The 22,652-nt window shown below is 42.0% G+C and overlaps 1 protein-coding gene across 1 annotated transcript in view; it reads left to right on the top strand.

Annotated features, from left to right (window-relative positions):
• Positions 1-474: 474 nt before the first annotated feature.
• Positions 475-22,652, top strand: part of CNKSR3 (CNKSR family member 3) — a 54,097-nt gene continuing 31,919 nt past the window's right edge. Inside the window, exon 1 of the mRNA XM_079331578.1 lies at positions 475-650. Coding sequence (XP_079187704.1) covers positions 599-650 — 52 coding nt within the window. The 5' untranslated portion in view covers positions 475-598. The remainder of the gene's footprint in view (positions 651-22,652) is intronic.

Genomic DNA, 22,652 nt, shown 5'->3' with positions numbered 1-22,652 from the left:
CCGGGACACAAGTGACACGCTCCAGTGAGGAAAGCGAGTCTGAGGGGCAGCTGATGCCTTAATGCACCTCCCAAGAGAAGGCAGCAAAAGAAAAGTAAACTCTCCTGGTGAAACAGCCTCCACACCCAAGGACGCTTTCAAGCGAGGGATTCAGAAACAAAAACCCCAAATGCCAATATGGGGACAAGCGCGGTCCAAGGCACTTCGCAGACTAAAACTGCCCCAAGGAGGTGACTCAGGCTGAGGCACCACCGAAGCGGGGTGCAGCCGCCGCTCCACCCTCGGCCCGCCCGCCGCTCCCGGGGAAGGATGCCGGGCGGCTCCCGAATCGCCGCCTCTCCGGACCTGTGGGAGCGGGAACCCCAGGAACTCTTTTCTCGGCGCTTTCCAAGCACGAGGCCGGCCCGGCCCGGGCGGGACACGGCACCTCGGGGCGGAGCGGCAGCGGGGCGGGCCCGTGGCCGGCGGGAGGAGCCGGGCCGGGGAGGGGGCGGCCCGGAGCGGCGCTGCCGGGATGGGAGCGTGAGAGGGGGCGAGTCCGCGGCCGGAGGAGCTGCGCTGTGTCGCGGGGACTGGTGCCGGCGGGCTCGGACCCGCCATGGAGCCGGTGACCAAGTGGAGCCCGAAGCAAGTGGTGGACTGGACTAAGGGTAAGAGAGAGCCGGCCGTGCCGTCTGGGCGCCGGGGGAACTTTCCGGCGGCGCGCTGCGGGTGCCCCGCCGCCGCCGCGGCTCCTCTGCCCGGCGGGGCGAGCGCGGCCTTGGCCAGCGCCGGCCCCGGCCGAGCCCCGGCGCTCCTCGGCGTGGGGCTCGGCGGCTGGCGGCTTCCCGCGCCCTCCGGCCGGCGTCCTCCGTGCAGCTTGGGCGCGATTTTCGTTCTTTTTCTGGCACTGGGAAAGAGAAAGTTTGGCAGCGGGAGTGACTGACTCGAGGTCCGTGTATATACATACACACATATATCTCTCTGCTGTGGGGTCTCTACCCATGGCTCGATCCTCTTTTCCCTGTGTTCGTCCTGGCCAGCCTGCTTGCATGGAGTGGGGGTTACCGTGCTCCTCCAGGCAGGTGGAACCGTGGAATTACGGAGTCGTTCAGGTCGGAAAAGTCCCGCGAAAGTTAACTTGCAGCTTCTCAAGCGAAATCCGTTCACGGCTCGAAGAAACTTTGGGTTTGTAAGTTAGGCGAGAAGTTTTTAAACTAGCTCAGCTAAGCAAGAACTCTTTATCCTGTTCAGCGGCGATGGGGCTGGAGCGCTGGGCTCCCACTCGGAGAGGTGAATAGCGGCCCCTCCGTCCTCCCGTCTGTCTGTCCATCCCTCCCACCCCTCATCTCTCGGGTGTGTGCCTGTCTCTCCCTCTCCCGCCAGCAGAAGCATCCTCCTGTGCTCGGAGGTTTGTTGGCAGCGCTGACAGCGGCGGAAGGCTGGGCGATCCCGCGGTGCGCAGCCCGCTCGGGCGGGATGGCTGCGGGGGTCCCGCTCCTGCCGCGGCATTGCGGCGGTGCCGGGGCTTGCTCCGGGGGCAGCTCAGCCTCGATTGTCACACCCCCCTCGGAACCCTGCCAGTCCCTCCGGATGCCCATCGGGGTGTTGGTGTCGCAGTTCCCGCTTTACGGGGAATCAATCAAAAGGGAAGTGGAGCTATGAGTTAGGTGAGGGATTTATGACTTATGGAGTGTACGTCCCTTTTTTTTTTTTTTTTTCCTTGGGGCATTACGTTCTAGCGTGATCCTCTTTGGTTACATAAAGTATTTTCACAGGCTTATGTGTAGTTTAGGGCGGTGGGAAGTTGGGAATGCTTGGAGAGGCAGGTTTTCCCGGGTGAGAGCGGGCTGCCTCCCGCAGCCATGGCTGCTCGCACTGCGCTCGGCAGCGGCGCCGCTCCGGACCCGCGAGTTTGGAAACACTCGTGTTTTCAGACAGCGGGAGATGGATGCTCCAGCCCTCCTGAACATGTGCCTGAAGGGGCCGTGCCAGTGAGGGATTGTCCAAGCAGCCTTTGTGAGGAGAGGATTCCACACGAACGTGCTGTGAAGTTATGCGTTAACATATAGATAACTTCCCCAGAAGGATCTCTCTATTTAATGCTTGGTGTTGGTTTAAACAGAGTGCATTGTTCCAATGAAATAGACCTTTTACTTTGGTATGTGAAATATTTATAGAAAGCTTTTCCCTCATTGTGTTTTTTCTCTTGGGTGCTGAAAGTTTGCTACCTTGCCAGATTAAAGAGTAAACCTGCTAATCATTTTAAAAGCCTTTATTATTCTTAAGCATGCTTGGCTTCCTTTCTTGCATAATTTATTTTACTTGCAGGTTCCTTGGAAAAGTAACTCTACAGCTGGACCCTCAATTAGTGTTATGCAGAATAATTTGAGGGCTGGCTTAGTTGGGAGGTGGATCTTCTGACTAATGCAAACACGTGTACTTTGAAATGTAAAGGAATAAATTAAAGACTGCTAGTGACTTTTGTTTGTGCTGTTGTTTTTCAGTTTCTAGGTAAGCGTTTGACTTGTTTAGTACACAGAGTCATTTTGTGTCACTCCCTGCATGACAGGACTGTAATAAAGAAATGGCATGTGGAAAATTTTTCTTTATGGTTGTACTTTCATCTCTGCACATGAAAATAGACGCTTTAATAGCTAGCTAACAGCCTTATTTGCACAATGTTTCATAGTTTATAGTTATTTATCGTGTAGTTCACAACTACGGGGTTTCATGTTTGACCAAGACCAATTTAATTTTACCTTATGAATATTACATTTAATTCTCCAGGTTAGTTTTATGAAACAAGTGATTGGAGGGGAGCTTATGCTCTTTGTTTTCTTGCACGTGCCTTCTGTGAGAAGTGATGCCATGATCTTAACTGAACTGGTTGTACCTTGGGAAAAATTATTTGGCTGGTGATATCTGCTGCCAGTAGTTAGTGCTGTGGTGCCATGGAGATGTATTTTAGGAGCATGACATAAAAAATTGCTGGGAGATGCCAGCTCTCAGTGGGAAGATTGGTTTTGCAGATAATGATTCTTACTTATCATACAATGGTAAGAAATATCTTGGCAAAATATAGAGAATGGTGAAAATGAGTGGTCTGACTCAGTCCATTTTAGTGTTCAATGGGAAACTAAGAATATTTGTGCAGAAACATTTCCCCTTCTCCCCCCCCCCCCCTTCAATCAAACTTTGATAAATCAATTTTTAAAAATAACTTTTCCAAACCAAAAGGAATAATGGAAACTTACCATTTTCCATGAAACAAACGCCTAAAAGCAAAACCCCAAATTGTGCTGTATGACCACTGCTAGGCAACTTCTTTACTTCTGGTCAACTTACTTTTTTAAATTGCTTTTTCAGTGACTGTTTTAAACAAGGTAACTTTTGTTCTGAGGAGTTTTGCTCTGAGATTTTGATTTGTTCAGTCCTTGCTAAATACTGTAAGAAGCATTTATTTAGATTTAAAACAGTACCTACCAAGAAGTAATAAGATGACATAAATATTTTTAGATATTTGTAGTCAGGTTTTAAATAAAAAGTGCTCTGTTCATTGTTACCAACAACAGCTGATACAAAACACACTTGCTTGTCTTCTCTTGCTAATTCAGACTAGAATGCTGCTATTTTTTGTGAACAAGGGTGTTTTTTCTGGCAAAGGGCGCTGTGCTGGCAATAGCAGACTATGCAGCTAATAAGAGCTGGTCTAGTTAAACTGAAGCTGCAAAACAAGACTTGGCTTTTATTGCTGGCGATTTTCTGTGCGTGTGAAGCATTTCTCAAGCTTTGACCAAGGATGTGATAACTTTTTAGCTACGGCATCAATATTTGAAAACTATTTGATTTTTTTTTTTTTCCCAATAAGCACCACCTTGATTTCTGTGTGGAAGAAGTGATGGTGTAGTTTAAGGTTTCTCTTACAGTCAATGAATTCAGATAGTATTTAGGGGCCCTATTCAGCCATGAAAAGGTATGTGTTTGCCTAGGATGCTGTGTTGATTTACTTGTGCCTGGGCTGGCATGGAGTTTGTGCTCTTTGAACAATATTGTCCGCCCTGTTTCCTAACTCTGCTGAGAAGATGTGTTTGGGGTTTGTTTCTCTGGGTTCAGTTGATCTTTGTTGTGAGACAGACTGACATCTGGATAGTGTTGTAGTTCACCTGTGATCTTGCTTTTGTACACTGTAAGAGGCTTGGGAGCTCAAATCCTCACCTGTATAACACAGCACTCTCGTGTGCCTTTCCTGAGAGTTCCTCAAGAGGTATTCCTAGAGTTACTCAGCTTGTTTCACACCAGGTGGATGCCCATAGAAGTTGCAGCACATTTGCAGTACACTGTATAAAAATGACTTAATTTTACTGGCATAATGACAATTGTTGGCATGGTGAAACTTTTTCAGGTCTCAGAAGCCTCTGGCTACTGGAAGCCCCTCAGCTAAGGTCATTCCTCAGCAGATGTGAGGAAGAGGAAAGCAGCATTTGGCATAGAGCTCCTGTGTGAGAAATGTCACTGTCCTTCGAGAACATTGCTGTGCCTCCTCTTTGTTTGTTGTAGTCTGATCTGTCTCTTCCCCCTTTCCCTAGGCTTCACATGCTTGTGTGAGTTGTGACTTCAAGCAAAATTTTATGTAGTAAAGACAGCTTGACATGCTTGTGGTTAGAATCCTCTGTTGTTGTGAGGCTCCATTACAGTCTGGCCTTTGTCACTGGAGCTGTAGGCTCAGCTGGCTGGGGATCATGCATCTGCTTTGGGCTCATCATTGCACTCCAGGTTCAGCTATTCCCTTTCTCAGTAGTTCATGGACATTACTTATTCCTACTTGTGTCATGAAATACTCAGATTTCCATTCCTGGTAAAGCTGTTGGGCAACTACATTTATAGGTATGTCTGTAAGAAGAGGGAGAAATATTCTAATTTATTAATAGTTAGCAATTAATCGTGAGGGCCTGGTGTTCTTTTTTTAGAGCTATCTTGCTTACCCAGGGAGATTTCAACAAGGTCAATCATGTTAACTCTGCGTGCTAGGAGCTGTAAACCAGAGCTGGATTTTAGAACAAATTATGGGCACTGCTTAGAACAGGAGTTATTTTTTAGCTTTTCTTTTTAGGCCCTCAAGTGAATGCTGTTGTGTTCAAGTTATTTGGGAAATCTGACACCAAGAAACCCCTGGTTTTTTGTACGACAGGAGTATTTTGCTTTTAGTGAGAAGCAGCAGGGAGAACTCCCATGCCTGGAATACAGAAGAATCTCTTTCCTCCTTCCTAACCTTTTCTTGGTTACCTAAAAATTACTGTATGAGTATTTGTTGATTAGATCAGAGAATGGCACTGAATAATTGCTCTTTGCACATCCAAGCTTGCCCTTAATGTTTTATGAGCGAAAGGTGGAACATACTAAATACATCTATTTATATTTATTTGTGGGCTGAAACAAAGTAAAAACTTGCACAAGTTTGTACTACTGCAGTCCTAAAGTTATTCATGTGTTATAGCTGAGTGAATACACATGAAAACATAAATCTGTGTCCATGTGTTTAGATCACGTTTTCATAGTTTTTGCTGTATTGCATTTTCTTGAACTGCTTGATGGTTGTGATTTTTTTTCCCCCTTGATCTTTTCATATTCACAGTCAGCTCTGTTTATCTGACGTTAAATTGCTGTTCAAACTACTGTAACCAAGCATCTGAAAATTTAAAAATGGAATGCTGTCAGCATAATGTCTGGAAAAGCAACATCTTGAAAGTTAAAATGACAATAGGCATTAGTGGAAAGTTGATTGTAACTTTATAGAATGTAATTAAACTGCCTAGTTAAAGGTGCAGAGATTGGCCACTGTGCAGGCTGCTTTTCTCCTTCTTTCTTTAAAACTTGAGGATCAGGAAGTAATTTGTATCTGTTGTTGGAGACTTCTGTAGGAAAAGCCTCATTTTTGATGAAATATTGCTTTAGCTCCAGGTTTTCAGAACTGTTATGTGTTCCTTCCTTGTACTTCTTCCTGTGTTTTCAGCAAAACTTCTTGAACGAGAATCATTGTTTTTGCACTCATTAGCACATTGCAGGAACTACAGGAAGACAAAGTACAGGGCAGTGGATAAAAATGTATGTTTAAATTTGCCATGATGGTTTGTTTTCTTTATTAAAAGACCCCAACAAAAAGGTTACTCAAAATAAGCTACAGGATGATTTGCAGTTATGAGTGATGTGTGAATATATCCTATTATCAAGTTCTCAAAAGTATGTGAGGGTTTTTGGGTGGTGTTTGTTCCTTTTTGTCTCTTAAATCAAAATTTCTGAATTGCCTGGTTTAAGTCATGGGGCTCCTTCCAGGAATGTCAAACAGATGACTGGTCATGGTTAGGCAATTGCAGAAGAGCTGGCAAGACTGCCCAGTTTTTGGTTTGCTCTGTCATATTAGGACAAGATTTTCACTGATGCTTCACACAGAAGGCATATTAATGAATAAATCTAGACACTGCCTCTGTGAATTAAATAAAAGATGTTGATTTCCACCTTATATTTTCCATAGAAGGGATGATATTGTTCTGAATTTGCACCTTGTATTTGTCTAATGGTATCACACAGTCAAAGTCTTCCTCCTAGAGGAATGGTGTATCTGCAGTGTTTCTCTTTGCTCTGTCCCCTATACACCCCAAATAAATCCTGTCAAAAGGAGGAGGTAGTGAGGTACTGATGATGGCAAGGCACATTTGAGGAGAGGAGAGGAAGGGTGGACAGGAGTTGATTGAACTGGGGTTGCTATAGCAGCCTCTCACACATTTATGGGAGTTCTTTGGGCCTCAGCTGCTTGTGGTGATGGGGTAGCTCAAGATTCTAGTGTGCTTGTTCACAAAGCTGCAGTAAGATATAGGAGATTCAAATAAAAATGCTGTCAGATGGTCTCTGACTGATGTTAGACCTGGTATAGAGTCCTTGTGTCATTTGGGCTCTCATTACCGGAGTGGGATAACTTTGGAGTCTGAGTCTGTCATTCGGGTCCCTGGGCCATGCTTTCTTTGCACGAGGAAATTGCTTGTGGGTTTCTATATGCCTGCCTCCATTTTTTTCAGAGTACAAGCAATAACATTTCACAGCTTGGAGGATTTGCAGGAGGTACACTGAATCAGCTTGATGTGTTTCACTGGCTTTAAGCACTCATTACCTATTAAAATAGATATTTATGGTATTATGAAATGTAGCTAATTTTCATCAAATATCACACGTGCTGGACAAAACTGAGTGTCTGTGTTTGATTTGGTGAGATCAGATCACTGACCTCTGTAACTCTGGTCATGTGTTCAGCACCTGGCTGAATTCTGCTCTAATACTGTATCAGTGCTGTGCTAAAGTAGTTTCTTACATGTGCTTCTCTATACACCCTTTGGAATGAAGAATGCTCTTTGTCACTGTAATGACAAAATACTTTTTTGGACTGTTTCTTACACTAGTAGTTAGGTGTAGGTAAGCAAAGCATATGGTGTGCTGTTGCAATCAAAGCTTTGTGGCATAAATGGGATCTTATCTTGCTCCTTGATCAAAGGAAAGAACTTAATTGGTGCTCATCAGGGGCTAAGGCTTCTGCTAAGCAAGTGTTGGTACATGCTTCTGGGCTAATCATCCTGATGTCTCTGTCTTGGGTGTGCAGAATGAATGTTGCTTAGGTTGCCTTGCTTTTTTCATTGTGTTTATTTATCTCACAGTCTTGTTTTAGCAAAATGAAGTTAGTTGGGTGAATGTTTTATTAAAAATAAAGCTGCAATAAGCTCATTTTGTCATTAAATAAAAGAGACCTTCTCTGGTACAGGTGCTTTCAAGCCAGAAGAGAAGGACTCAAAGTTTTGCAGGAGGCAGAACACTGAGTTCTGGTACCTGAGCAGTATCTGAGCACTGCACTGCTGAGGTGTGTGGCTGGCTGTGCAGGTGCGGAGGGAGAAGGGAACAAAAAGGGATGAAACTTATTTCCCCTCCTCTGCCCACCCCTTAATAGGACTTGCCCTAAGCAGAGGCCTCTAAGGACAAGTTCAGACATGACTGAAGAATGTGACCTGAAAAACATGTAGTGGATGGAGATGTGCCCAGAGAGTATTGCAGAGAAAGAATGGGAACCTAGTGAAATACAGATACCTGCTCTGACAGGAAACCCTTTTTTTCTTCCTTCTCTGACTGGTTCTAGTCGAGATATGTATTTACTGCTTCACTTGCATCATTTGCAAGGTGCTGGATTGTTTGTGTTCTGTCAGTTTCACCAAGCGGAATTATAAAAGTATTATGGCAAAAGTTACACTTGGTAATTATTGACATTCCTAAGGCAAACTGCAATAGAAACTTTGGAAGAAAGGAGACAAAACATAATATGCTTTAAATTCTATATGTTTGTAGACTTTTTGGTCAAAATTTATAGTATTTCTTATGGTATTTGGACTTTGTTTTTACCAGAGGGTGTAACATTATACCTCTTGTGAAATATAATCCCTGTGTCAACATAATAGCATTGTAGTAGTTTCCTTGTATTTCAAAACAGTTCATCTTTACTCTTAGCTGTACGTGCTTCACGCTATTTCAGACAATAACATTGGCTAAATAAATCTATATGTAGTTGAAACAAGGACTTGGAAATCAAACCTGCTAATAGCATTTCTATATCTTGCTGGTTTTGGTTTTATCTCCTCAAAACATATCTTTTTAGACCACAGCATGGTGTATAAGTTCCAAACTAGTTAGCATCTTTGTATAAAATTCTCTCTTCAAACAAGTCAATTGTACAATCCCATTAGATGTGGCCATGGTACCAGTAGCAACAATATGTGCCATTTTTTGTTGTAGTAAGATTATCTCCTCAAGGTGATGTATTTGGAGAGGAATTCCAGCTTCCACAGAATCAGTCATGTGCTGGGCATGTCTGGAGGTTTTTACTGGACTGCATTCCCTGGAAATGATAATTTCCAGGATTGTCAAGTTGTATGCACACTTGCAGGTTTGCTCAAATTATCATGGCTTGGTTGCTGCAGAATACTGAATGGACTGTGTGGTTTCTAACACATGTATAATTGAGCATAATGCATGTAAATTTTATTCTCCAATATCATTCTCAATTTTCCAAGGGTTAAGGGAGCATTGAAATGATAGTTGGAAACTTAATTATCTTTCGTGGCTTTACTGAATTATAATTTCCTCTTTATTATTCTACCCTGTCATTGGTTGTTCTCAAAAATTTTCTTTAAAGATTTAAGCTATTTTCCTTCTGCCCATTATCCTCCTAGCAGCTTTGTTAGCCATGTATGCGTGGGGCTTCCCTTGAGATGCTTCTTGCACCTGGGAATTTTGCTCTGTCTGGAAGTTGCACCAAAACAATTGCACTCTGTCCCAGACTTAAAAAAAAAAAAAAAAAAAAAAAAAAAAAAAGCCAAAAAAAAAAAAAGCCAAAAAGAAGAAATACCCAAACCAAATTTAGCTATGAGAAAGAGGCAAATAGCCATCAATGAAAATACCTGACTTCCCGATAAGTATCTGATGATGCTTTGCTGTGGCTTAAAAGTATCAGGGAGACTTGTCTGGAATTTCAGCAGAGGGTCAGAAATATCTTGACACCACCCCACTAGGAGGGTAGAATATCTGCTTGCACTCTTGCCTCTTCACCATCACTAAAAATGAGGATGTCAGATGGACTGGCTGAGGTACTTGCAGAACTCTTCCCAGCCCTCTCCCATTCTACTTTTGTCTCCTGGTCAGTTTAATGCTATTTTGCACTTGCCTGTGATTCAGAGAGAGCCCTCAGCTTTGCTATTGATGATCTTAAGATACCTTTGCCTTTGTTATGGTTGGGATATTGCACTTGAACTCTGAGGTCTCTGCTGTTTTAGGGAGTAGCATCATAACTAGGGCTGAAAGATATTAAATAATGTAAATGGGTCAGGCAGCTAATTGTTTCAAGCAATTGCAATTGCTTTAGATGTTTAAAAGGATTATAAAATTATGGAGAAGCTGAAAGATTTGGTATTAGACGGCTCAGTTGATTTACCTTGTTTTTTGTCCCAGTTGTGACGTGCTTTAGAATGCCTGTTGTATTGGGTGCCTCAAGATGGTATGTCCTGGTTCATGGAAAACGCTTTGAGGGCTGGGTGAAATAATGCAAGGACTAATTTTTAAGGAGATAGAATTCCTACTGGAAATGTTGTGGAGCTTTTTAAAATGAAGTAATTTATGCGTCCAAGTAATGACAGCAGCTCCTTGGAGAATCCAGTAGTGACTCCTGGGAATCTGTCCATGATGGAAAGGTATATGCACCATCAGCATCTTTCTGTTAAAGTCTTGTCATTCAGCTTGTCACTGTCATTCATCAGCAGGTGCTGATGGCTGGTGATTCTCATGTGCCTGTGCTTATTCCTCCCTGGTGACTGTCAGAGGAAAGGTGCTAGGCGTCCGTGTTTCGTAACTGGGTAGGAGGCTGTCATCCCAAAGCTTGGCTATCTGGCAACTCCATCAGCTGCTGCCTTGCAGCAGGCTGCTCCCTGACTTGCTCATGGGTGGAACAGTAATCACAGTGTTTGCAAGGGTGCACACACAAAGGAGAGGCAGATGTGAGTAATGGACCTTGCTGCAATCAGCCAAAACAATTCCACATGGTGCTGCGAGAAGGCAGCCAAACCAGATTAAAGGAATCACCCCATTTCTTCTTGGGAGACAGGAGGCATGCAGTTTTGCAATGTTTCTTTTTGTTTCCACTGTGGGAACAGGCAACAGAGTGTTAATTGCCTGAATTCAAGAAAAGGAGCTCTTGTGACTAATGAATTACTCCTTCAGCCACAAAAACCTTGTAACTTTTAAAAGGCAAGCTCTTAATTGTGTTGTGGCTGTAGGGCGGGAGGAGTTGCTTGTATTAAACACAGTTATCGGGCACGCAAGGTTCATGTGCTAGGCACACAAACAAGCCATGTAGAGTGCACTGTTACTGCTTTTGGAAAATGAAATTACTTCGTGCTTGACCTGTTGTATTTATTTTTAGGGCCAGCAAAGACCAATAATGACTATAAAATTTATTCTTGCTGCAAAGAGGTTGACTTATTTTTCTCATGGTAGGGCCATAACCTCTTAGAGCTGACAAGGCATGGAAGCAGCCACCTTAGGAGGCATGCTTTGAAGGGGACAGTGCTTTTGTTACCTGCAGTCATTGTGTAAATACTGTGATTAACATTAATATTGCACGTGGTTGAAATCTGTGCTTGTGCATTCATTTTTATTCCTTTGAAAGTGTAATTCTCTATACTGCTGTGAAGTTCTTTGCAACAATAAACCAGGTGGGCAGAGGCTTGGTGATGAGATGTATGTATGGGCTGATGGAAGCCCAACTCCGGATAAAATATACTCAGGGTTGATTTTTGCCTTCAGGTGGGATGGGTTGTTTGTTTTTCAAGTTGAGTTTTGCTTTTCCAGGAAGTTTTGCTGTGCAGTTATCTCTAAAGGCTTCCTTTGCTAGGGATTTTTGCATGGAGGTGGGTGGGGATCTGGCCTGTCCCCTTTATCCATGAGCTCTCCAGGCCTGAGCAGTTTACCATGTAGGAACAGGGACTGAGGAGCTGCTATTGGCTCTGGCAGATAAATACATGCTTTTGGTTCCTGTGTCTCTCATTGCAGCATCTTTTCAGCAGAATTAGTGTGTGTGCATGAGATGGGTAACAGCAGTTGAAGTTTAGTGTCTGCAGACCGAGAGGTTGATGACAGTTTTATATCTCTTAGAATTGAAAACATTGGGCTAAAATAAATGTTATATTTTATATGAGTGGGATGGGATATCTAGAGAGAGTAACTTTGGAATAACTTCTGTGTTGCCCTGTATATTATATGCTTGTAATGTTTTCCTGTGGATTGCTTCCTTTTGAGATACTGCTACTTTTGTCAGTTTGAAATAAGTATTAAGTGGGCAATGATGCAAAGAAATCTTTTGTGCTTGCTGCAGTTGAAGCAGTGTGGCTGTCTAAAGGTCTGTTAAATGGTTGCTTTGGGGTGAATGTCTACAATGAAAACTTTCAGTAGTAATTTCTTACCAACTTTACTCTTTTGGGTGTACTTCACTTTATTCCTTGTATTTTTCTGTTAATGTGATCTTTCTTACCTTATATTCTGTCACATTGTTCTTATTTGGGTAACTTGTTACTTGCTTGACACAACTTACTTGGCTCCTGGCTGTTTTACAACAGTTTTCAGAGGTGTTTGGACTTTTTTCCCCCTACGTAAAGAAGATACTTGTAGACGTGACAAAAGGCAGCAAGAATATGTTGTTTGTTTTTTTTTTTTTTTAATTTAATTTAATTGTTTTATCCCTTGCATGGAGAGCCCTCATTCTTTTCCAGTTGGTGGGAAGAAGACAGGAGTGCTTGATGGCTTCTATGATGACAGCTTGCAAAGAAGGTGTTCACAATTTTCTGCTTGTGGGTCTGTATTACTGGTGCAGAGGGCACTGCTGGGGTTGGTGGGATTCCTGGAAGTTTTGGTAGAGAGAATGTGGGGAAGGTGTCACTCTCAGTAGTGGTCTTGGTTTGAGGATGTGGAGCCAAGTCTGCATAAACAGAGATTAGCGTGTGAGACGCTTTCTTTGTTGTTTCAATAACTTTTAAATATCACTAATAATGCCTTTAATTTAGAAAATAAATCCTCCTCCTTCTGCCTTTTCCCTTCCCCCACCATTCCCCACCTCATGTAAGGACCTAATGATTAACTCGGTGTAAATAAGGTCACTACAGTGCCTGTCAGAGAAGAATAAAGTGATCAAACAAACTTCCATAAATCACCATCTTAAACGTCCATTTCTATTAAGTTAACAAATAGGGGCACTCTCAGGGGTTAAAGATCTTCAACCTGGCTGCAGGTTCTACCTTCCCCTGCCAAGTACTGCACCGAAGCCTTATTTCTGAATTTATGTTACTGAGTACTTTGGGCTCAGTGAGCAATTTCTTATGATTTGGAAGTTTGAATCACTGACTGGAGGTTGCTACTCAGTACCATGTGGCAGATTGACTTGCAGAAGTCCGATCTGAGTACTTGAAGAGGTTATTTGATCTCTTTAGGTAGCTTGGAAATAAGGCTCTGTAATACAGGAGATACAGTATGCATCCAGGAGAGAGGCTGCTAACACAACTTGAAGTTGGTCAAAACAGACAAATAACAGCATTTAAATAAAACTTTTGATATTTCTAGATTGAATGTAGTACCTTTTTATTAATGGGCCATCATCTGCTGCTAAGTTTTTACACTCTCCAGTTTCAAACAGCCCTTATACCCATCAGACGGCATTTTAAAAAATCAACGTAAATGTTAGGAATAAGTCTCCTGGCTTCTTCCAAATCAGTATTTCAGGCAGCAGAAAAGAGTTGAAAATTTTACAATGTTTATGAAATATAACCTAATTCTTCTTTCTACCCCATTCTTCAAGTATGATATTAGTCACAGAGATATAAAAGACACTCAGTTCCACACGAAACCTTGCGTTTACTTCTTCTCACATTCTTGGTGTTGTGAAAGATTACATCCCATCTTCTACATGCACACATGTAGGGTGCTCCCAAACGACTAAATTGTGTCAGACATTATCAATGCAAACCATTTATGGGGTTTTCATCCCTTCATGTGTCTGTTTTGCAAATGCAGAACTCAAAGCTTTAAGGGGAGATTGTCCATTTAATAATCCCTTGGAAGAGAGGCTATTAAGTGGTTATGCACCACTTTCACAAATGTTATCTGATCCATCCAGCCTTATTTAAAATCCAGTTTAGAAAATCCTTCCCCTTGGTTACTGTACAGCCACAGTAAAGTGGCTGATGTGAAATTTGTCATAACTGAAATAGAGAATAGTTGTTTTTAGGATGCAGGAGAAATATGGTGCTTACAAGGTGGATCAGCCACTGGGGAAGCACATTTTCTTCATGAATGGCTTGAGGGTATTAGGAGGCATCTGCCCTTCTGTCTCTTAAAAGGGTTTCCTTTATCTACCAGTTCATGTTCTTTTAACTGTTGAGTTTGTGTTAACTAACACAAGCATGGGAATTATTTCTTTTTTTTAAACTTGAACAATTAGTTTGGTGTGAAAGCCATCCCTAATAACCTACAGAGAAAATGATGATTTGCATTATAATGAGCTCTAAATGTAACACTGTTATTAAAATAAGAAAAAAACAAACAAAAAACTTACACAAAACCATACAAAACAAACAAGCCCCCCGCCCAACTGTATAATGACACAGAAAAATCTCAGTATGAAGAAAAATTGATTATTCATAAGAATTCAATGATGCCATGTAGACAAAAATAGTTAAATGCATGAAAATAATGAACTGAAGAAGCTCTGCTTTGAAGTGTCAGTAGGTGAAAGATAATGCAGGTGACTGTTCTACTGAGCTTACCTCTCTGAAGCCGAAACACTTCCTCTTTCAGACACCTTTGAATTTTTCACCTTGAAGTTTCATCTTGTGATGACGATGGTATCAAGTGTGTGAATGCATTAACATTACAATTGAAATTCCAAGACTCTATAAGAGAAAAGGCTCATTAAATTGTCCACGAGTGTTCCTATGTCTGCTCTTGTGAAAATTGTTTAAATTCAATTGTGAATTACTTTATTGTAATAATGAAGTTAGGTAAACTGGAAAAATGCAATGGTAGGAAGCTGCCTTTTAGTAAGTTTAACTTCATATGTCTGCTGCTTGGAAAACTGGATTAGGGAGATGTGAGAGTGGAAGTGAAACCTGCCAAAGGACATACTCTTGTGAGGAGTTAAATGTCTTTGTTTTTTAAAATGTTTTGGCTTTTTTTTGCAAGCAGTGCAACCCTAAGTCCTATACCACACCTCACTCTTTTGTAGCATTCACTGTCTTTTGTCCAATGTCCTATCAATTATTAAAGAGTCTTATCCTCCTTAAATCCATGGTGCCAAGTGCAGTTCTGCAACTGGTTCCCCTCTATATGGCACCTATAATTCCCCAAATCTGTGTCTAAACCTGTGCCTTGCATGGTGTCATTTGCTGCCAGGTGGAACACTAGTGTGCCAGGGATGGGGAGTGCTGGTTGAGCCTGCAATTTGCAGAGTTTCACTGGTGGCCTGGCCAGAATGTGCTCAGATACAGCCAGAGCACATGGTGAGACCCCCTCACCACCTGTAGTTTTCCTCACTTTTGCTGTGGACCTGGAGGGTTTTCTAGCAAGGGGCAGATAGTATGGTGCAGGTGCAGGGAGGTTGGATGAGGAGACCCCACCTCCCAGCTGTACCTGTTCTGTGATTCAGAGGTGAGAAAGAAGGGATCTGGGGGTGTTGGAGAGAGGAGTGAGATGGACAATGGGATGAATAAGACTAAAGAGGTGGTCTTTAGCCATACATCATGAACTACAGACTGAATCCAAATTCCATAATTTCCACAGCTTCTAGAGTTTTTGCCTCTGGAGACTGAAACAATTTCCTATTCCTCTTATGGATTAAGCTGCAATATGTATTCCACTTGAACAATAAAACAAAATTAAATTGTTTCCCTTAAACAAAAAAAAAAGCCCTGGTTCTTATAATCTTGTGAATGACTCAATAGCTAACATTGGAACTATTTTATGTTCAGTGCTATTATACTTCTGTAAGCAAAATGGTAGTGTTTTAAAGACTTGTTTTGAGTAAAAATTCTCCTGTAAAATATGTGTTAGAATAGTGGTATTATAAAGAAACCACACAACAAATTCAGCATAGCTATGCAAGTTGGAAAATTCTGGGAAATGTATTTCCTTTGCGGTTGCACTGGTTTAGTGAAAACATCTGTATCTGTTAGTAGCAGCAGTAAGATTTCTTCTGGGCTTCTCTCTGGAGCTGTTAATGGATGTGAGGAAATAGGCTGCTCTAAGTGGGGTCTGCAGCCATTCTAATGAGGAGAGTGTGGGGGGTCACAGTGCAGAGTCAGGTCTCCGATAGAGGAGCTCTCCTGGTCTTGGTTGTGCCATTTTCTGCTGTCTGTCCCCCACCCCTGCATCTTTCTGCCCTTGTGTTTTGCAGTAGCTCTGCAGCAGAGATGGCAGACTGGGTCGTGTCCTTCTATGTGTTTTTCCAATTTGCAGCCCATTATACTGGCTGAAGCTGCTGCTGCTGTTGAGCTTCTGAAGTCCTATTGCAGTGCTTGAGGCACAGGCATCCTCATGGCTTCTGCTTGCAAGCTGTGGATGTTACGTGGCTGGGACAAGCCTCCCTGGTGGTGTGGGGGAGCTTTACCTCAGCTTTTGGTAGAAGTGAGTTGGCAGTAACCACCTGTACATCTCTTTGTGCTGTCTGGGATCCAGAGGATCTTTTGAGGTAGTGTTGTCCTTACTAAGAGAGTGAGCCAGTGCTGGGCCAGCCTGAAGCTGAAATGGCAATTGTTCTCCCACCCCCATTCCTGTTGCCAGCTAGCTGCAAAGGGGACAAATGCTGGTGGTGAGCCCATGGGTGCTTTGTTTCTGCAGCAATCACCCTGTGTGCTCTGTACAGGATGGAGGAACACATGATGAAGGGGATTGATTCCCTATCAATCCAGGCACTGTATGGAGAGAGGGACAATGGCCTTGTTTGTAGATTTTTCTCAACTGTAACCTTCAATGACCAGATACCACTGTGCTTTCATTCTTGCCAAAACCCTGCTGTGCCTAGGCAAAGCTGTTATTTGCATCAAGCAAAACAAGTTTTTGGTGAACAGATCTACCGTGACTACAGAAGTTGTACTCAAAAAGGAGTTTGCAATTTACAATGGCTTGTCCAGCATGTCTTAAAGTGTACTTAGCATGAAAAAAAGCCTTAGTGGGCTGAGAAAAATGAATACTGGAATAATCTGGTTTTCTCCTCTTTTTGCTTTTGATTTTACGACTTTTTTTTTTTTTTTTTTTTTTTTTTTTTTTTCTGCTGGAGAAAGACTTAGTGGTTTTTAAGTTGTTGGGAAATAACTTGTGGGTATCCAAGAGGAGTGTGGTTTTCAGGCCAGGGTGGAACAGATGCCCCACATTGAAACTTCCATCCAAGTTTAATTGTCAGAATTTTGGCACAGTACATGAGGATGATGTGTTGTGTCACTAACAGCCCATAAGTTGTATTCATATATTCTGATGTATGTGGAACAGTCCTACACTCAGTGCATGAGGGAAATTAATGAAGCTGCTGATGCTGGTGTAATAAAGTAACTCACTTCGAGTGATGCCCTATTTAGGCAACAACTTTTGTTTAGTCACCATATCAGTTGCAAACCACTAAAGAAAATAATTCTTTAGGGTGTAGGAAGAAGCAGGCAGTATTTTAAGTCCTGCTGCATCTCTCTCAGTACAGGTATTTGGTTGTCTTTCTTGCCTCGTATAATGTATGCAAATGAAAAGTCACACTGAGTGATTATCCTTCTACTGTGCTAAAAGCTCTGTATTTGCTGACACAGTCTGTCATGTACTTCACCAGCAAAATTATTTTATTAGGTTGTGACAAACACTAGGTTTGGTTCTCTGGGCATGATGGCTATCAAAAGTTTGCATGAATTAGTTCTAGAAGCATCTTCTTTTTTTTATTCAAAATCCCCTTATTTTTCATTGAAATGTGCATTTTCTCTGCCACTGCAGTAGTCTACTACAATATGCTGGGCCAGTCTCTTTTGGTTTAAAATAATTTTTTGGGGGGTACAAGTTGGTTGCTAGATGTAATGGCAAAGAATTAGGTTGGGAAAGAATAACAAGATCTGGGTTGTGCTGGCTGAAGTGCTTGTGTGTCAGTTGAGCCATTCTAAACTCATTTAACTACCACTGTTAAATGCAACCAAGGCAAAAGGTGTGCCTACACCTTTGCATGTATTAGTATATTGTGAAAAAAAGATGTTTTCTTGTTTCAGTTTGGAGTTTATAGTAGTTCTTAAGTGATACTGGAGCAACAAATGTTGCCTAAATAAAAGGGCCTCATTGCATGCTGCTGTTGTATTTGATTCTTATTGCCTTGCTTGTGCTGCACCCAGCAGCAAGTTGCACCTTGCCACAAGCAGGATATTGTTTTTAGCATGAAGAGGGGGAGGATGCTGTCACAAGTGTCCCTGAAGACATCCTGTGGAATTAGCTGGGAAGCTATTTGGGCTTGTCTGCCTAAAGCAGGTGTGTTCTCTATTTTAATGATGTGCTTGCATGTGTTTCTGAGCGTTGGCTTTCATTGCATGTTCTGTTGCAACTTAGAGTGCCAGGTCTGTCTGCACAGAACATATGGATATGCTCTGCTTCCATCTCTCTCATTTGTGTAATGTGCCAAACAAAATCTGTTAAAGCGTGGAAAGATTGAGTTTGCAAAATGTAGCTGGTCAGTGAGTAATGAAGTTGATTCTTAAAAGACAAAACCAAAGTGTGAGTGTTGCTCTGTGTGAAGCTGCTGCATCACATGGAAATTAATCCCTGATGCATACAGAGCATACACCAAGGCCAGCAGGGAAAAATAGTGTAGTTGGTTCTCTTCTTTTTTCATGCTTCATCTTTCTCTGGTCAGGAGTCCTTTTTCTGGTGGTGGCTGGCATTAGCAAATGGTTACAGCTGAAGTGCTGGCAGCAAGATATCATGCTGCTGGGTGTTTGAGTATGAACCCTTGTTTGTGGTTCCTGATCTTTCTTGGAAACCCATTTTTTCCCAGGATGAGTATTTGGGGTAGCACCAGGCCTGGGGCTGAGTGGTAAATCCTGGACAAGGGGATGTCTCTTCCCTCTCTCCCAGGTAAGCCAGAATTTCACCCCTTGAAGCCAAATGATACTTAATGGCTGAATATTCACAGATGAGTGAGTCTCTTAGGGAAATGGTGATAGCAGTGAGTGTGATGGCACCAAAGGCACACAGGGTTGTTGCCTAGGGCCCCACAGCTTTGCACAGATATCCAGTCCAGTTCCACTGGTGAACAGTGTGATTGCATGTGTATTCTGATTCCTGCCTTCCAATTGTTGGGAATGTAATAAAACAGATTTTTTTTGTTCCTGGTATATGCTACTTTAGTTTTTTTCTCTCTGGTTCTGGCACAGTGATCTGTTTTTCAGTGGAGTGAAGTGTGTTTATCTACTGTCTTCCTGCTTGTATCTCTTTTTATTATAAAAGACTTTTTTGGTTAAACCTATATGATGTTGTGCTGTATTCCAGGTGTGTTTTTCCTCTTCTTTTTTGTTTTTTTTTTTTTTTTTTTTTAAGATATGTGACACCATCACAGCTCACTTTTCTGTAACATTGCATTTCAATTTTGCCACTTATTTGGAGTCTTAAAACTGTATCAAAATAAGAACTCCCCTTAATTTTCTGAAAAGGAGCTATTCAAAAGAAAGAAAAGTCAACTCTATTTTGAATTTTAGTTGAGATTTGGGAATTAAATACCACTAACTTCTCAATTATTACAGAATTTCCTTTCTCACTGTTTATTGTACACTACTGTTTCTCCATGTCAAATTTCTATTTGGAGCTCTGACGCAAGCTCAGTCATTGTCAACCAAAGGTACAATTTATAAATTAATTCACTCTAGCAATTTTCCATTTGATGTTAATATCTCAAGCTGGATTACTAAACCCATGAGAGCAGCTGTGTGATTCATGTGATTCACTGTGATCTATTTCCTAGTATTACAGGCTACTATTTTACTGTATTTTCTTAAACCGGTTTATAAAAGCTTTGGTTCTATTAAATTGGAATCACAATTCAATATTAGTGTATAGCTTTTTCTTCTCCTCTAACTCCCCAACTCCAGTTATTCTATATAGAGTTTTGCCTTTGTGGGAAAATCTTGTGTCACTATTACAGAAAATTTTCAAACCAAGAGTAGCTTTCATGAGTGAAGAGAGACAGTTTTTTAAAGTCTTAGGTTAAGAGCTCACCCTTACTATGAGAGTGGTGAGGCACTGGAACAAGATGCTCAGAGAAGTTGTGGGTGCCCCATCCTGCCCCATCCTTGGAAATGTTCAGTGCCAGGTTGGATGGAACTTTGAGCCACCTGGTCTAGTGTGAGGTATCCCTGCCCATGCTGGTGGGATGGAGGGAGGGAAGGATGTGGAAATAGATATCTTTAAGGTTCCCTCCCGACCCTAGCTATTCTATGGTCCTAAAAATAATTAAAAGGTAAGTTGCCACTTACATTTGTGCTGTGTACAGCACAGCTGTGATAGTCCTGTGCTCTGTGCTGACTGGCTGAGTGTCCTGTCCAGAATGCTTGCCTAAAAGGAGTAAATTAAGCAATGTTAGAGGAAAGATGACACATTGTATTTCCTCTTGTAGGCTCCCTCAAGCCTTAAATCATCCCTGTTTCAGTCTGTCAGGGTCAGACTTGACTTCTGTGGAACTTTCTTTCATGAACCTGTTCACCTTTCCATGAACCTGTGTGTGGATATTGAACATTCACTGTGTACTGCTGTGTGAAGAATCACTCCTTTATTACTTGTTTGGACCTGTTTAATGCTTGCTTCACTCTCTGACTCCTATGTTGGAGGAGATGATGAGAAATCAGTGTTCATTCTGGCCACTTCTGGCTTTACAGGCCTTTATTATGTCCTTCTTCCCAAAGTATTTTCTTCTGTAAGACTTATTCCATGCCTGCTTAGTTTTCTGAAAATATTTTTTGAGGAAAATTTGAGTAAATTTTTCTGGCTTTTGTAGAGAGAAGTCTTGCCTTAAATTTGTGAAGTATTGGAAGGGTTCACTTCTCAAGTATTTTCATTCTTCCTGAACATACTTCATGATTGTGAAGTGCAAAACCTTAGTTGTCCTCAAGTTTACTGTCGGGACCAAGGTAATAGGCTCTGCCAGAATGGTTGCAATCAGTGGTGCTTTGTAGGGAGGACTGATAAAAGGTGTAGCATAACACAAGGGCTGTCAGTCTGAGATTGTATCTATACTGAGCAGCTAAAGGTTAAACGTAGTCTGTGTTTCCCTTCTGGTCGGGATAGCTTACAACCCAAATTTACCCACGAGTTCTTTTATTACAAGGCAAAGCTTTCAGTTTTGTGTTAAAAAAAAAAAAAAGCTGAGGGATTTATGGATGGATTTGAATGGAATGAATGGATTTATTTTGAGGTAACGTGAATGCATGAGTATGGAGCCTGTTTTTCCAGGCTAAATATATTAGTTGGAAATTCTGAAAATAGGAACATGTTGCAAACGCCTTTCTGTGCAACTGTCAGTCAGGGGGGATTACAGAGGGGACTGTAAAGCACTCATTATCGAGGGTGAAGGCTTCACCATTTCCCTCTGTCCTGCTGTGACCTTAATGAGAGATCTGCCCTTTGCATCCCGGCTGGCAGGCAAAACCCAGCAATTTGTCGGGTGCCATCCCTGTGTGATGGGGTAGACTGACAGGAAACTTCTGTACCCTTCTGGCTGCTCTTGGCAGTGCCTGGTGAGGCAGCACGTTGTGCCTGCTTCATCAGGATGCAGGTGCTCAGACAAAACTATAGCAGAGATGCTTGCAGTTGACTACATAAGGAAAGTTTACTTTATAAACTGTCTGGTCAGGCAGGACACATTTTTCCATGGTGATAATAAATGCTCTTTAATTCTGTGTTGTTTTGTTTTTTAAGTGATTGATACTTCAGATGGTTACAGTGTTATGACTAATTGTGAAATTACATTAGAGTAAAAAGTGGAATGAGAAAGTTTTTTCACATTTGTACTAGACAATAATACAAAGATCTTTCGAAGGCCTTTTCTTGGAAAACAAAGACCTTTGAGCTCTTTTATGGCCCTCAAAAGTGGCTTACACTAGTTGATAGCTAAACTTCTGCTTCAGAAACTTGGAAAGATTAATGTGAAACATTGATGATAGCTAACAATCAGACGTGGATCCTAGGAAGTCAGTTCTTACCTAGGCTCAAATTATTAGTGAAATAAGTTTCTACTGAATGCTCTAGATTTATTTTTTTTTATCCTCCTTTTAAAGAATCTTGAATTCCTCTGTTAAAAGTCATCCCTGCTTCTGTTTGTAATACTGCAGGAGGAGAATGGCATCTGTAATGTTATTGTGTAGAAACTTCCCACTGTGTTCTATATTAAAGAAAACAGCCCATTTATTTTCTTCTCCTTGAACTGTTCTTATTTCTTTTCACCCTGTATCTCTCCTGCTGATCTGCTTCAGCTTTTGGCTGCCTTGCAGGCCTTTTTTCCTTATTTTCATTTGCCTTCTCAGGTGTTGGTTCATCTTCTTATGAAGTAGTTATTTTCTCTTTCCAGTGTTCAATTGCTGCCTTGATTCCCTCCTGCTTTATCTTTGATTAATTTCTCCCAGTCCTGGAAATAGAGGAAATGATGGGAGGAAGCTATTACAGTAACTGTTCTAAAATGATGTGGAGTGTAAATGACAGTATAATGGTATGTACCATGGGATATGCCAGAGATTCTCACACAACTGATTATCTTTCACGGCTTGGGAGGGATGAAGTTGGCATGTGCAGGGAATCTTTGGGTACTAGAAGTGTCAGCCATATAGACCCTGAGGAGGAGACCAGGATAAGAGTGACTTTTTTTAGGTGGGAAGGTCAGTTTTTTAAGGTGATGAGGCTAAGATGACTTTGGCAGTTCTATCCTAACCGGCTCTCCAAGGTTCCAGGGAGCCCCTTAATGGGATGAGGGTTGAACTTTGTTTCTGCCCCGAGGTGCCAGGTGCTGCCTGCTCGTTAGAGTCGCCCAAGAGAGGAGAGAACATGAT

This window comes from Erithacus rubecula (assembly GCF_903797595.1).
Source record: "Erithacus rubecula genome assembly, chromosome: 2".
Classification (NCBI taxonomy): domain Eukaryota; kingdom Metazoa; phylum Chordata; class Aves; order Passeriformes; family Muscicapidae; genus Erithacus; species Erithacus rubecula.
Note: the sequence above shows the minus strand (reverse complement) of the source record. Positions and strands in the feature narration are given on the sequence as shown.